Source organism: Calypte anna, chromosome 11, assembly GCF_003957555.1.
Source record: "Calypte anna isolate BGI_N300 chromosome 11, bCalAnn1_v1.p, whole genome shotgun sequence".
Lineage (NCBI taxonomy): Eukaryota > Metazoa > Chordata > Aves > Apodiformes > Trochilidae > Calypte > Calypte anna.
The window spans coordinates 302,485-316,459 of record NC_044257.1 but is presented as its reverse complement, the minus strand read 5'-3'; the positions used below and the strand labels follow the sequence as shown (position 1 = coordinate 316,459).

Sequence of the window (13,975 nt, the reverse complement as noted above, 5' to 3'; positions counted from 1 at the left end):
GATGATGGAAGCAGCAGGACCTCCTTGTGTTGGCTACAGAGGTTACCATTAGCTTTCAAAGAGATCTGCCTTCCTTCTGCTGACATGGGGATGAAGAAGTGACTGTGCTGAGATGTCAGCGCCTGGCCTGATGTGTGAAGAAGACAGGATGACTTCTTCAGAGATGATGGCAAGGTGCAGACCCAGAGAAACTGTTCCCCTCTGGCACTGCTGCCTGTGTGCTGAAGGAGTTCTCCTCCTCCATGAGTGCTGGAGAGTCACTGTGCTCCCTCTTGGTACCCTAGGGGAGCTTCTGTCAGACACCTCCCCTTGGTTTGATATTTCATTCCTGCTTTGTTTTTAACTTTCTTACTTGCCAATTCAAGTGCCTTGTTGCCACAGCAACAGAAGGCCATCAACAAAAGCATGGGAAGAGAATGTTGTTACCCACAGAAACTCAGGTGGAGAGGAAACACACAGGCAGGTTCATAGAATCATAGAATGGTCTGGGTTGGAAGGGCCCTCAGAGCTCATCAAGTCCAACCCTTGATCCACTCCCCCCGTGGTTCCCAGCCCATGGCACTCAGTGCCACATCCAGGCTCTTTGGAAAGATCTCCAGACACGGAGAATCCACTACTTCCCTGGGCAGCCCATTCCAATGCCTGATCACCCTCTCCAGAAAGAAATTCTTTCTCATCTCCAACCTAAACCTCCCCTGGCACAACTTGAGACCCTTTGTGCCCTCTTGTCTTGCTGAGAGTTGCCTGGGAAAAGAGCCCAACCCCCCCCTGGCTCCAACCTCCTTTCAGGGAGTTGCAGAGAGTGATGAGGTCTCCCCTGAGCCTCCTCTTCTCCAGCCTCAACACCCCCAGCTCCCTCAGCCCTTCCTCACAGCAATTCTGCTGGATCCCTTCACAGCCTCCTTGCTCTTCTCTGGACCTGCTCCAGCACCTCAAGCTCCTTCCTGAGGGGCTGAGGGGCCCAGAACTGGACACAGGACTCAAGCTGTGGCCTCCCCAGAGCTGAGCACAGGGGCAGAATCCCTTCCCTGGACCTGCTGGCCACGCTGTTCCTGAGCCAGCCCAGGATGCCATTGGCCTTCTTGGCCACCTGGGCACACTGCTGGCTCCTCTTCAGCTTCCTGTCTGGTTTGCCAGGGTTGCTTTCCTGACATCTCACCTTAGGGGTGGAAAAGGAAGTCTAACTCCAGATAAACAGTGCACACAGAACACGAGGTTTCTGGCTTCTGCCCGTGCTGTCCAAGGGGTGCTGAGCAGCAGGTATGAGCCCCAGGAGTGCTGGCAGCAAGCAGGACAGCATCACTGTCCCTCCGCACAGGGGCACTGTGGCATTTTGAAGCCCAGGGATGAAGGTTTGGTGGTGAGGATGGTCCACGTGAGCCATCTGCCTGCTTGGGTTGCTCTGTCACGTTGTGTATCCTATCTGCAGAGGCAGAGCCTGCTCTTGGAAACAAGCCATTCCCAGTGATAATGGATGGGACCAGCTTTAGCTCTGTTTATTTCAACCTGTCCCAGTCAAAAGCTCAACCTGTGGATGAAAGGAATAGCTATTCACAGAGCTAGGAGAGTACATGCAGACCTGACCTTTAGAACAACTTTTTACAGATACTGAGATGCTACTTTTATCACTCAACTGCTTGGTATCCTGCTCAGAGTTCAACCTAGAGCCTACTCCCCCTTTCTGTCCTGCAGGAGCTGAAAACAACCACTTGAGAAGCTTTGCTGGTGGTTTTCCAGGTGAAATGGGGTCTCCTCTTCCTCTACACACCCAGTGCTTTCTTTGAGGCTGCTTCTGGAACAGGTTCAGGTACTAGGCAGTGCTTCAGATGCCCTGGGTTTACAGCTGTAACTCTGTGTGTGTGCACCCAGGTGCAGGGAACTCAGGTCACTGTTTTGCAGCCACCCTGATGGTTGGGTTGGTTCAAACACCTTCTGGTAACCCATAATGGAGGCCACAAGCTGGGTTTCTGTGGCTTTGGAAGAACTACACACCTCAGAGTGAACACCATCACCATTCATGGGTGGCCCATTCAGTATGATAAAATGTCTGTGTGTAGAGCCCATGACTGTGAAAGAAGCAGAGTTATAGTCTGGGTCCAGCTCCTCCTGGTTTCTAAAACCTCACGGCCCAAGAACCTTCATGCTGAGGTTGATCAGAGACCTGGGGACAGGTTTCCTCCTCCTGCCACACAGTTTAAGGTTGGGGTCATTTTGGGCACCTACATTTTTTGCTTGGATCATCACAACATCAGGAGCAGCTGAACCAAAGGCTCAGCCCTGCAGGGCCTGCTGCCATGTTACAAATCATCCTATACCTACAGACTCCCTGAGCTTTCCTTCTTGGAGAGAGAATGTTCAGGAAATAAGGATTTTTGCCTACTAACTCATCACAAGACCAGCTTGAACTTGGGTCGTGATCCACTATAATGCTGAATATGGGCTTTTCAGCCTTGGAATGTCTTTTGTCTCTGGAGCAAATTAAATGAAGGAGCCTGCAGTAGCAGCAGACATCAGATTTAACCCCGTACCCTTTCCCAAGTGAGGGGTCCCGCTGGTGGAAGTGAGCATGGAGAAGACACGTGGGTGCCATGGCAGCTCAGAGAAGAGGAACTTGCAAACAGAAACCCTGGGGAAGGAGTCACCCATGATGCACATTGAGAGAAGCAGTAGTAAAATAAAAAGATGTTTAAAACTAAGTGACTCAAAAAGGACAACACAAATGTCACCAACTAGAAAACTTCGCATGTCTCATAAGTATGGCAGCGGAACTCGGTAAGAGAAAAGATTTGCTAAACCTACTGCACCAAAACAGTAATTAAAGAGAATAAAAGCCTGAAGAAAAATGGCTCTGAGACCTTTGGCTAAGGTAATAGTGAGGTGGTGAGGAAACTCTGTCCTAAAATTCCCTATTCTTTGGCATCTGCAAAAATGTCACACTGTGCCTCCAGAAAGGTTCTGTTGCCAAAACCTGCCCTGCATAAGAGAAAATAAAGTACACAAATGTGATGACGTGCAGAAGGGAGGAATGGAGAGGAGACCTGGCTATTCCTTGGAAAAAACCCAGAATTCCTAACTTTACAGAACTGACTCAAACTCACTTCTGATAAGACTTTCTCTTATCAGAAAAACTTCCCCTCTGTTGCCTGGAATATCTTCTGTCAGTCCTAAAATCTCAATAAGACTGGCAAGCCCCACGGGTTGGGGCTGGGCTGAGCCCACCTGAGAAGTAACTGGTTGTAAGCAATATATGATCCCTTCTAACACCCCCTTTTGATACTGAACATCTGTTACCTATATCCAGAGATCATATTAGTAAACCCCTTTTCCTATAAAGGAGCAAACATCTGCTCAGGGAAAGTTTCCAAATGCAGAAAGTTGGGATCACAACCATCTAGCTAATGGACTGCTACAGTGGGACTGTTCCTCTGTGTCACTTGATGCTCCATTAAGATTATCTCTGTGTAAATCAAGAGTAATTCCCTCTCATCAATGTTGTTAATCTAGTCTTACACCAGTCTGTAGAAAAAATGAAGAGTTAATTATAAATAGCTAACCTAGGGGAATTATTTCTTATCAAGGGAAAAGCATCTAACAAGAGTCATGCCATCAACACAGATAGAATATTCTGCAAACCAGAAACTCCTACAGCCCTGGAAAATGAAAAGCACAGCAGAAAGGAGGGGATTTGTTCAGATCCTGTGGGTGAGGTTTTCTTTGGCTCCTGAGTGGGTTTTGACACTCGGGAGGGAGGTGCTGCAGTGCCTGGAGGGGTTCTGGGGGGCTGTGCTGTGGCTGTAGGTCTCTGCTGGGGCAGGAGGAGGCATCCTGGGGCCCCAGTTGACCCCCAGTCAAAAACCCAACACCAGACATGGGCTGGTTCACATCTCCTGCATTTTCTTGCACATTTTCTCTGCCTGACCACAAGGCTAAATATTGCCATAGTGCAAATTGATATCATCATAGATTACTATAGAATGATTTTGGTTGGGAAGGACCTTAAAGCTCATCCAGTCCCAACCCCTGCATGAGCAGGGACACCTCCCACCAGCCCAGGTTGCTCCAAGCCCCATCCAACCTGGACTTGGACACTGCCAGGGATGGGGCAGCCACAGCTTCCATGGGCAACCTGGGCCAGGGGCTCAGCACCCTCAAATTAAATAATTTCTTCCTAATGTCTGACCTAATCTCCCCTCTTCAAGTTTGAAACCATTTCCCCTTGCCCTCTCACTACACACCTTTGTGAAAAGCCCTTTAGGACTCACAGGGCAGCACATCAGCTGGGAGCTTCTGCCTCCCAGCCTCACCAGCTCAGCAAAATTCCCCTTTTGGAAGGATGGGACTTCACAGCAACAGGCCATGGAATGGCCCCTTTCATCCAATCTGCTGCTCTGTCCAGGCTAATTTCAGCACGTGAGGGGGCTGGGCTGTCACCCTGTCACCCCAAGCTGGCCAAGTGCCCAGGTTCAGCCATGCCTTTGGACCTGGCACCTGATGTCACCTTTCCCAGGAGGCTGAACTGCTTTGGATTCTGTGGACCATGGCAGGAGCATTTTGTGTCCTCAGATCATTAGCAGCCATGTTCATCGTCCCTCCTCTCCCATGTGTTCAGGCACAGCCAGGAAGCTGCCCCAGCTCTTCCTCCTCCCTCCCAGGCTGTCCCAAGCCCATCCTGTCTCTGCTCTTGCTGACTGGAAGCAAAGGGTGCACTGTCCCTCACTGCAACCCCTGGGTAAGCATTAAATGACAGCACCAAGGGAGAGGTTCCTTCACAAGACATTTGTTTTATGCCTCTTTGTGACTTATACACCAGAGATCTGTTGAAAGCTGGGGGATACCCTGCATGGTGGTTTTTTTTTTCATTTTACATCTGGAGACATTCAAATAATAGGATCATCAGTGAAGGCATTTGGAAAACAAATAATAGCACTCCTAAAACCAGTGAGTAAGCAGCGTGACTCAGCAGTGCTTCCTAACTCTTCCCAGAAGAGATGGAAATAAATCCACTTTAATAACTGACATGGGTTTGAAATGTGCTGAGTAGTTTGTAGTTCTCTGCAATTGCTGCTGGGACTTGCAGCCACACCTGAAGAGAGCACCCTGCCTGCATCAGGCCAGATGCAACCTTAACTTGGGTTTTCAGCATGGTGGTGACTTTCTTGAAGGATTTTAGCCAGTATTTGATCACCCATGTAGTCAGAAAGCCACCTAAGTACCTTTGAAGCCTCAGCCAATGTGTGGTGTCATCAGCCTTAGTGCCCCAGTTGCTCAGTACATCAAATAAGAAGATGTATTTTTTTATTCTGGCTTATGGGCCTTTCAATCCCTTTGTGGACAAAAAAGCTCTAGAGAAGAACAAACAGACTGTTTGTCTGACACCAACACTTGATGCTACCCAGGACATGTCCCTCAGTTTAGGAAGGATATCAAGGTCCTGGAGCTTTTGAACACCTCATCTTTTGTGTTGTCCCACTCGGGCACTTTCCAGAGAAGCTGTCTTGGACTGGTATGTTGTGGGAATGAAAGCAGCACCCACTTCTCATTAATTCACCACTAATGTCACAGTCTTGTGGCTGATTTGCTCTGCCCTGAGTGCCCAGTCCTTCCCTCTCACACCACCTCCCTGGCAGCCCTCACTGAGGCTGCATTTGAATAACAAATCTCCCAGGGAAAGGCAGGCAGCCCTCCTTCCAAGGGAACAGGGTTAGGGTTTTTTTCTTTCTTTTTCTTCTTTTCAAACTAAAAATACTCCCTACATCATCCAAAAAAACCCCAGTATCAAACACGTAAAGCTCGTGGAGGAAAAACACATCACCCTCTCCGTGGACAGAGAGAGTCTGCAAGCAAGGACGAGCTGCCCTACATCTTTACAGGTGAACAGGGATGCTGGAGAGTCTTGGGGGTGATGGGAATCTTTTTCATGGATCTTTTGTAGGACTATTCCTATTCGTGGCTCAGAAATCAAGCCTGAAATGGCAGCTGAAAACAGAGGTACCAGAAAAAAAAAGCAAACAAACAAAAGTACTAACACAAAAGACAGCTCTAAAGAGGGATTTGCAACTCAAGGGGTTGTGCTTTCCACCAGCCAGGAAGCAAACAAAGCCAGGAGAATTAATCTGACAAGATTTTCCCCTGGCAGGCAGCTGAAGAGGGTGGCAATACTCATAATCTATAAATCATCCTTTGGGTTGTTCCTATTTTCACTGATCCTCCCATACACAAATGTCCTCAGGCCTCACTTGCCCCTCCACACTTCTAGTACCCAAAAGGCTGGATGGCCCTTCAAGAAGGGCTTGTCCTGATCCCTGCTGGTGGCACACACAGAAGAGGGAAAGTGCTATGAACCTGAGCCTATGTTTGGCTAGAATTACTCTGTCCTCTCCCTGGGTCTCTCTGGGGAAACTCAGGTACCATCTTCTCTAGAGACCTTTTCAAGGAGTGAAAGATGTGACTAGATTCAGTCTGGACTCTGGAGCTGGAGAGAGATGACTGTGGTCTCTCTCTTAGCAATGAACCCCTGAGACACCTCTTTCCCTCCTTTGTTTTTCTTCCAAAAAAAAAAAAAAAAAATAGAAGGCTAATTTTAGTTGACATCATCTATTCTGGTCAGTGGTTTTATAGGATAGTTATCTCTACAACTAGTCTCAGAACTGAGAAGGTGGCATGGATGACAAGTGTGACTAATTTACAGTCCCTAGCTATTGCCAAGTGCTTACCAAAGAAACAGATCTGAGTGGCATTTTGAGGTGTGATTGCATCACTTATTCTCATCTGGCTCACTTAGAGATGATGCTGAAGTGCATCAAAGGGTTTAATTTTTTTCCCCCCAAGGAGTGTACATCTTAGGAACAGGTTTCTGACTGCATGGAGCAGCACCAGGTACCTCACCCCATCTCCTGCCTGCTGCCCATTCACCACCAGCCCACAGTGTATGGGAGAACTCAAAAAGAAGACCCAGTGTTTACTTTTGAGTTAGGATTAAAGAGTTGCTATGCCAACATCATAGATATCCCCCTGAAGCAGGACCAACGTGAAGAACATCATGCTGGCACACTGACTGCTCAGCAGAGGCACCTTCTAGAGAGCAGCTTCCAGGAGACACAAATTCCAGCTTACTACGCAGCTCCCACCCACTCTCCTCTGCCTCCTTTTGGCTCCATCTCACGTGGCCTTTTTTCACTCTTTAGGATTTTTAACTAAAAATGGGTCCATTGGGCCACCCTGGGGAAGTTTCAGGTTTGAGAGCCAACAGTGAATGAGAGTCTTCTGCTGGAAGCAAGGTTACCTGATATTTCCTCTGAGTGCAGAGGTGTCTGTTCCTAGAGCACTCAGCTTTTTCTGCTGCTGGTACATTTTCTAGGCTATTTATATGAGTTCCTCCCCTTTTCCTCAGGGCTGGTGTCATCTCCCTCCTTCACAAACCCAGGATTTCTTCCTACCCACAAGGACTGTTACAGGTCTGCAGAAACCTGGGATTCTGACTTGTTCATCACCACGAGTGATGTAAATAGCTGTAATCTGTGCAGTGCCAGAGCTAAGATCACATTGTAGCCCTAAATGAATTGCTGGTTTTCTGCTGGAATTACCCAGGCTGGAAAGGAAGACAGACTGATGAACTTAGCCTAAGTAAAACTCTACATGAAGACTTGGCAGCCTCCAACCCTACAACCTGGTTATTTATTTGGATGGCTCTTCTAGGCCAAATTCTGTCTGCAAGAGCAAGCCATGGGTGTTTATAGCCATGGCAAAAGCTTTTTTTGTCTCTCTTCTACATGCTATCTTCATTAGTAGCATGACTACAGCAAACCAGTTCTGGGGTGATGTTTTTTTCCTAGATGAAGACTGTTGTTTGTCATTGACTTGATGTCCATGACCTCAGCTTTGCAGGAGCACAGGGCCTCCCTGTGCAGAAGAACAAGGCCTCCTGGGTCCAGCCATGGCTCTCAGCCAACTTGGCTGAGATATCTTTGAGTCTGACCCTCCCTAAAAGGTAGAGGAAGGTCATGAAAGTCATCTGGGTCAGCCTCTTTTAGTTGGTGCAAAGGGCTATCATAGACTGTCATCACACTCTGCTGTTACCTTACTGCAACCACTTATTAGGGAAAATTTTTGTGTTTCCAGGGGCTCAGGGAAGATGGCATTTTTGCCATTGGAAGATGGCAAAGAAGGAAAATATGTTTGTGGGGTGTGGAAGATGGAGCTTTTGGTTGAAGGGACTCCAGAATTGGTAAAGCAAGGCTGGTGGGTCCCACACCATGCAGAGAGGGCTTGCTCCAGCATTTCCCTTGTTCTTTGTTGACTTCCTCTTTCTCCCTCAGCCTCACTTTGCAGCAATGATTCCCAATCCAACAACAAACCTTTCTTGAATGAGCCAACCATCTCCCTGGCAACCAGGCAGGCTGTGAAAACAAGTGCTTTCCTTTCTGTTTTCCATTTCCCACCTCTTGAGAAGTGCCCTGCCTTGGTTTTGTCTCCACTACTCGAAAACCATGAATGATGGCAGATGAAATGCACCTCGTGGAGGGACAAAGAGGGATGGTAGCAAGAAAGATGGCTTTGGTCTTCAGAGAAAAGACTGACAGATCTTTACACCTCAGTAAAGGGCAGGCTGAAATATTTGTCCAGTGATGTTCCAGTGATGAACTCATCAGACCCAGCACTGCAGGCCTGGCTACATCCGTGCTGTGACTGCTGCATCCAGCAAGCCAGCTGACTTTAGCTGCAGCTGGACATCCAAATGAATGCTGACACCATCCCAAAATGGGGTGGCTAATGCCCTCCTTATTCCATTTTCCCTTTTGTCCCACTCCATACTGCACTTCTAGAAAGCAGCCCTGAAGTACACCTTCCCTTACCATTCCTATCACTCACAAGAGCAGACCAGGCAAGGGTCAGTCATATCCTCACTGCAGTGGCAGGATTTTCCAGGAACCCTGTGTCCAACCCCATTAGCTACCAGTCAAAACATTTTGGTTTTTTTAATATTACTAGTCAGTATTTTAAAATGTTCCCAGCACATCTTTGTTTAGTCCACAGCTCTGGAGCTACACACTGTATACAGCAAAAGGACACACTCTGCTACGGAGCCTGGAAGGAAAAAGAATTCCCTATTAACATTTTTTAGTATTTCAGCAGCTTTTTAGTTCTCCCTTTTGCAGATGAAGCATTTTCAGACTCCCGCAGAGACAAGTTCCATGTGAAGGTCACTGTCTGCTACCTCTGGATCTGTGACCCTTCCCTCTCAGACATCTGCATCTGAGCCATGACCCTGGTGCTGGTATTCTCTGCTCAGGATTCTCTGAGCTATTTAAGCCCATTTCTGCTTTCCTTATACTAATAAGAACACATTCTACAGCTGCTTTCATGCCATGCCCACTGAAGCCTGGCACCACCCCAAGCTGGAGACTCCCCTGGCCCCACAGCATGGCTGCAGTTCTGGCATTTCACTCCAGTGGGATTCTCAGTGCTGCATTTCCAAGCAGCCTCTGAGGTCAGCATTGAGCTCCTAAGGGAGAGACTTTACACTTCTTTTGGTTGGGATTTCTTGAAGCCTGACTTTGGAAGTGGCTCTTTAAATGCAGAGATGAAAACCCATCATTTCCCTGCCCTTCCTGCTCAAGGAGATCCAAACACTTGCACTGACCTCTAGATGCCTGGCTCTAACTCCCCATTCCCCATGCACTCTGCCTGGGTACACTGAAAGGGAATCAGTGAGAAGCTTGTTTCTCTAATAATTTGAACTTTAGAGAACCATTTAATCTGGAGACTACATGTCACAGCCTCTTTCCTGCCTGCTAATCTGATTATAAAGGTAGGGACAGAGCAGAACCCTACAGGCCAGCTGGAGGGTTTGCAGTAGCCAGGCAAGACCAATCTGCCCTTCTTCCTTGGTATAGCCCCTTGCTCTGGGCTAGTCAGAGACCCAGACTAATGGCCCAGAGGATGAGGAGCCCCATGGACGCTGCTCCTCCAGCTGGCTTGGGGCTCCTCACTCTCTGCTCCTTATCTTCCTGCCCTCTTGCAGTGTGTAAAGGATGAGTGACTTTGCCCTTGCATGGCTTTTCTGGAGTTTCAGACTGACCTTCTGACATGTCACGAGCTGGCAGGGTGTGTTCCTGCCTCCCTGTGCTGATGGATATGAAGCAAGGACCTGAGTGCTGCCTGCAGGCCATGGACCTTCTCTGTGCCAGGCCCAGCTGCAAGACAAGCAGCTCCTCTGAACAAGGAGCACTTATGAAAGTGAAATTCTACACCCAGACTGTTTTGTTTTTAACCTGGGGACAGGTCCTTATCAGCAGAGAGGGTCAGAGAGACCTGGAGCATCTGCTTTTCGTGATTTATTTTGTCTTTTAGCTCGAATTTCCTACACTCATCTCCCTTTGGCTGGCAAAAGCTAAAGGATTTAGTCTGGGCTCTTCTTCCAGCCTTTCACTGCTATGAGACTGAATACTGCAGGTACAGTTATGGGCATGAGAAAAATGAGAACTGTGAGAGAGGATTTGTTTATTTTCCTTCAATAACAAGAGCACAAATCATCTCATTCACATTTATTAAGTAGGGGAGAGCTTTTGTTTTTTTCTTTCCCCTCCCAACACTGTCAGGATGCCATTTTGGAAGAGGCAGATGCATCTCCCATCAAGTTGGGGTGAGGGAAGCTGTAACATCCAAACAAGTCCTTGGGGAAAACCTGTCCTGAGCCAGTGCCCCCTCCTTCCCTACTGCTCAATCAGGCTGTGTGCCCTAGCCCTGGCCACCCTTCTCCACCTCTCTTCTCTTGGGGGCTTACTTGAAGAATAGGGGAAAATCTCCCACTAAAAGATTTGCATTGGAAACCCTTGGCTAAGGCCTGACTTTTAAAACAGAAAACCTTTGCTTGCAAAGTGATGAAACACGAAGCATAATACTCAACAAATTGCCCGTTTAATGGCCTCTCTTATAGCAGCTGTGCATTAATCACAAAAGTAGGGGAGCAGAGGCCATGTGCTTCTTTGGAAGATAAGAATAAATGCTATTTCATACCCTCACCAGCTCCTTTCAGTGGATGTTGACTAAGGGAAAGAAGCAAGTGAAAGACCACAGCCTGAGAGGCTTGGTTTCTTTTCCCTTTGTCTGGAATAATCCTCCCATCTATGAAGGGGGAAGAGACTCTGAACCAGTCCTCCCGTGCTGTTTTTTCAGTTTAGGCTGGTTTGTTGCAGGTTTGTCTGTACACTGTCAGCATGACAGCTCCTCCAGGACTACACACCATAGGGGAAATTAGGCTGGGGAGAATTTAATCTAACTTGCTTTTGACTTTGCAAGGAATAACTCAGGATTCCTTCTGCCATGCAGCATAAATTGAAACAAGAGGGGCTCTCACGAGACCTGAGGAGAAACCTTTGTCATTTTATCTTGAAAAAATGGCATCAAGTTGTTCCAGGGGAAATTTAGGTTGGATATGAGGAAAAATTTCTTTACCCAAAGGGTTGTCAGCCCTGGAACAGGCTTCTCAGAAAAGTGGTGGAGTCCCCACTCCTGGAGGTCTTGAAAAGACATGTGGATGTGGTGCTGGGGGACACAGCTCAGTGGTGGCCTTGGCAGTATTAGGTTAACCATGAGACTTGATGATCTAAAAGGTCTTTTTCCCACCAAAACAACTTTATTATTCCATGAAGACAGTAAAGCAGTGGCCCAGGTTGCCCAAGGAGTCTGTGCATTCTCCAGCTTTGGAGGATTTCAGACCCTGAGCAACACAGTTGAAGCTCAGAGCCGACCTTGCTTGAGCAAGAGATTGGGCTAAACACCTCCTGATCTCCTTTCCAGTCTGAATTATGAGGAATATTTGGCATCTTCTCCATAGGAATATGAACGGCTGTGACATTTTGTGCAGCCCAGTACTCCTTCTCTCATTCCTGGCAGTCCTGATAACAGCTCTCCCCTTCCACACCCTGTGCTTTGCCAGGACTGGCACTAAAACAGTGCTGAGTTTCCCTCCTCAAATTAGAACTCCAGGCCTTCAAAACAAAACAAAACAAACAAAAAAAACCAACCACAAAAATCAACCCCAAAATTTTACAGTTTCAAGCTGTCTGCCACGGACTATTTATCAGACATGGAGAATGATTTGTTTCTGCTTTCCTGGGCATAGGTTTTTAGCTGAGACAAGATGTGTTGCCTTGCTGAGAGCTGAGTCACCAAGTAATCAACAGATTAATGTATTCAGTTTGAAAGCCATCAGCATTAGTTCTCGGCAAGCTCACAAGAACTCCATTATGGTATCATCTCTATGTTAGGGATGGAAATGTCTCCAGGATTTAGAGTTCCTGTGGGAAAAATACCTAGATGCAAAGAAATCAAACTACCCTTCTGCAGTTGGGAGGAATAAAGGATGTCTTCATACCCAAACACCACAGCAGGATTTTGGCATCCTTGCTAGTGAGTGCTTTTATTATCAACCCTCAGATAAGGAGTTTGGGGTATGTTGTACATCTGTCATTTGATAGCTACCTAAAAATAGTCATGACAAACTCAGTGGCAGATAGGACTTTGCCTTTACAAGGTCTTTAATCTGAAAATATTTTATTCCCAGTGAAACCTAGTAGTTTTACTTTCTGTGGGCTGGCAGCATGCAAAAAGGGTGGTCTTGACTTCTCTAGGACTCTGAGTTTCTCTGTGTGGGCTTGGTCTGAGCCGTAAATGCAAAAAGGAAAGGCAGAAGCTGGCAGGGGCACTTCACAGAGGAGCCACTGTTTAAAAATAGGGAGATGGTTAAAGTAACAACAGAGCAGCAACTCTAAAAGGACAGGCTGGCTTTGGTGCCTGGAATGAGCAGGCTGCCAGACATCACACAGTTTTTCTGATAGTACACATGCTGATGCTGCTGCCAAGGATCCTGTCCATAGGAACCTCACCAAAGTGCTACACCCTCTTGTTCTCAAGAGAAATTTCTCTTTGGATACCCTTGAATAGTGAATGTATGGGTAAAAGCCAGCCAAGCCCCCACAGAAGTCAAGTTACTCCTAAAAGCTTTCCTACATTAGCAGGATAATGAAACAGATGTGAGCAACAGCAAGACTCGCCCCCGAGGCATTTCTCCTTGCAACCTGTGTATCCAGAACACACACATCAGGCAGGACACAGATTCCCACTGTTCCCCCAAGTCTGTCAGTACCTCAGTCTGGTCTGCACAGACCTATTTTTTTGTCTCATGCCTGGGTTGTTGTGGCACAGAGGTCTCCAAAGCAGAGTTCCTAGTGCAGGTGTACAAACGGCACGGCAAATACGGCTGTGTCTACACTTCTGTTGCACAAACTCCACAAGCACTAGGCATACAGGAGTGATGGAAATCTTCCTGATGGAAGTATCTTCCCTCTGAAGTATCCAGGCTGTGCAAATGCCTCCAGTTTGTGCTCTGGAGGCTCCAAGCAGTGGTGATTTCACTTACCCGCCGTTCCTTGTCCCCGTACTCGATGCCCAAGGTGTCCATGGCCCGCACAATCGCTGCCAGTGACTGGATGGTGTTACTGTAGACCACTGGCTTGTACTGCTTCACATCTTCTCCAGAGAAGCCATCCTCATGGATGATCCTGAAGAAAATGCAAAGGACAAAAAACTCTTGAGAATATAATTTCACTGGGGGAGGTGTTTAAAAGATAGCTGGGCTCTTTTGAGGAGCACATCTGCTAGCTTCATTCACTTCACTCCGTCAGCATTTCTTTTTAAACATTTGTGGTTGCTCACCACAAAGTGTGTCTGAGCCCAGGGACTGGAATTAGCATCCCTTTTCCCTTCTTTTAAGGAGGTTTTGTGCAGGGTTGGTGCATATGGTACCAGCTGAACCCCGAGCATGGGAGCCTAGAGAGCCTGGTGTTGCCATGCTTACTGGGGGCAAATTTCTAGGTCCTACATCACCTTTCCTGTCAAGGTCTATAAAAGTACGTTCAGTGCTTCCAATGATCAGATCTTAACCACTAAAACAAGTGGTAGGAATTTATAGTTC

General features: G+C 47.4%; 1 protein-coding gene across 2 annotated transcripts in view; it reads right to left on the bottom strand.

Moving 5' to 3' along the window:
- GNAO1 (G protein subunit alpha o1) overlaps nucleotides 1-13,975 on the bottom strand; it is a 133,071-nt gene that overhangs the window by 67,902 nt on the left and 51,194 nt on the right. For both annotated transcript variants that reach the window (XM_030457837.1, XM_030457836.1), the window contains exon 3: nucleotides 13,421-13,562. In XM_030457837.1, coding sequence (XP_030313697.1) covers nucleotides 13,421-13,562 — 142 coding nt within the window. The remainder of the gene's footprint in view (nucleotides 1-13,420; nucleotides 13,563-13,975) is intronic.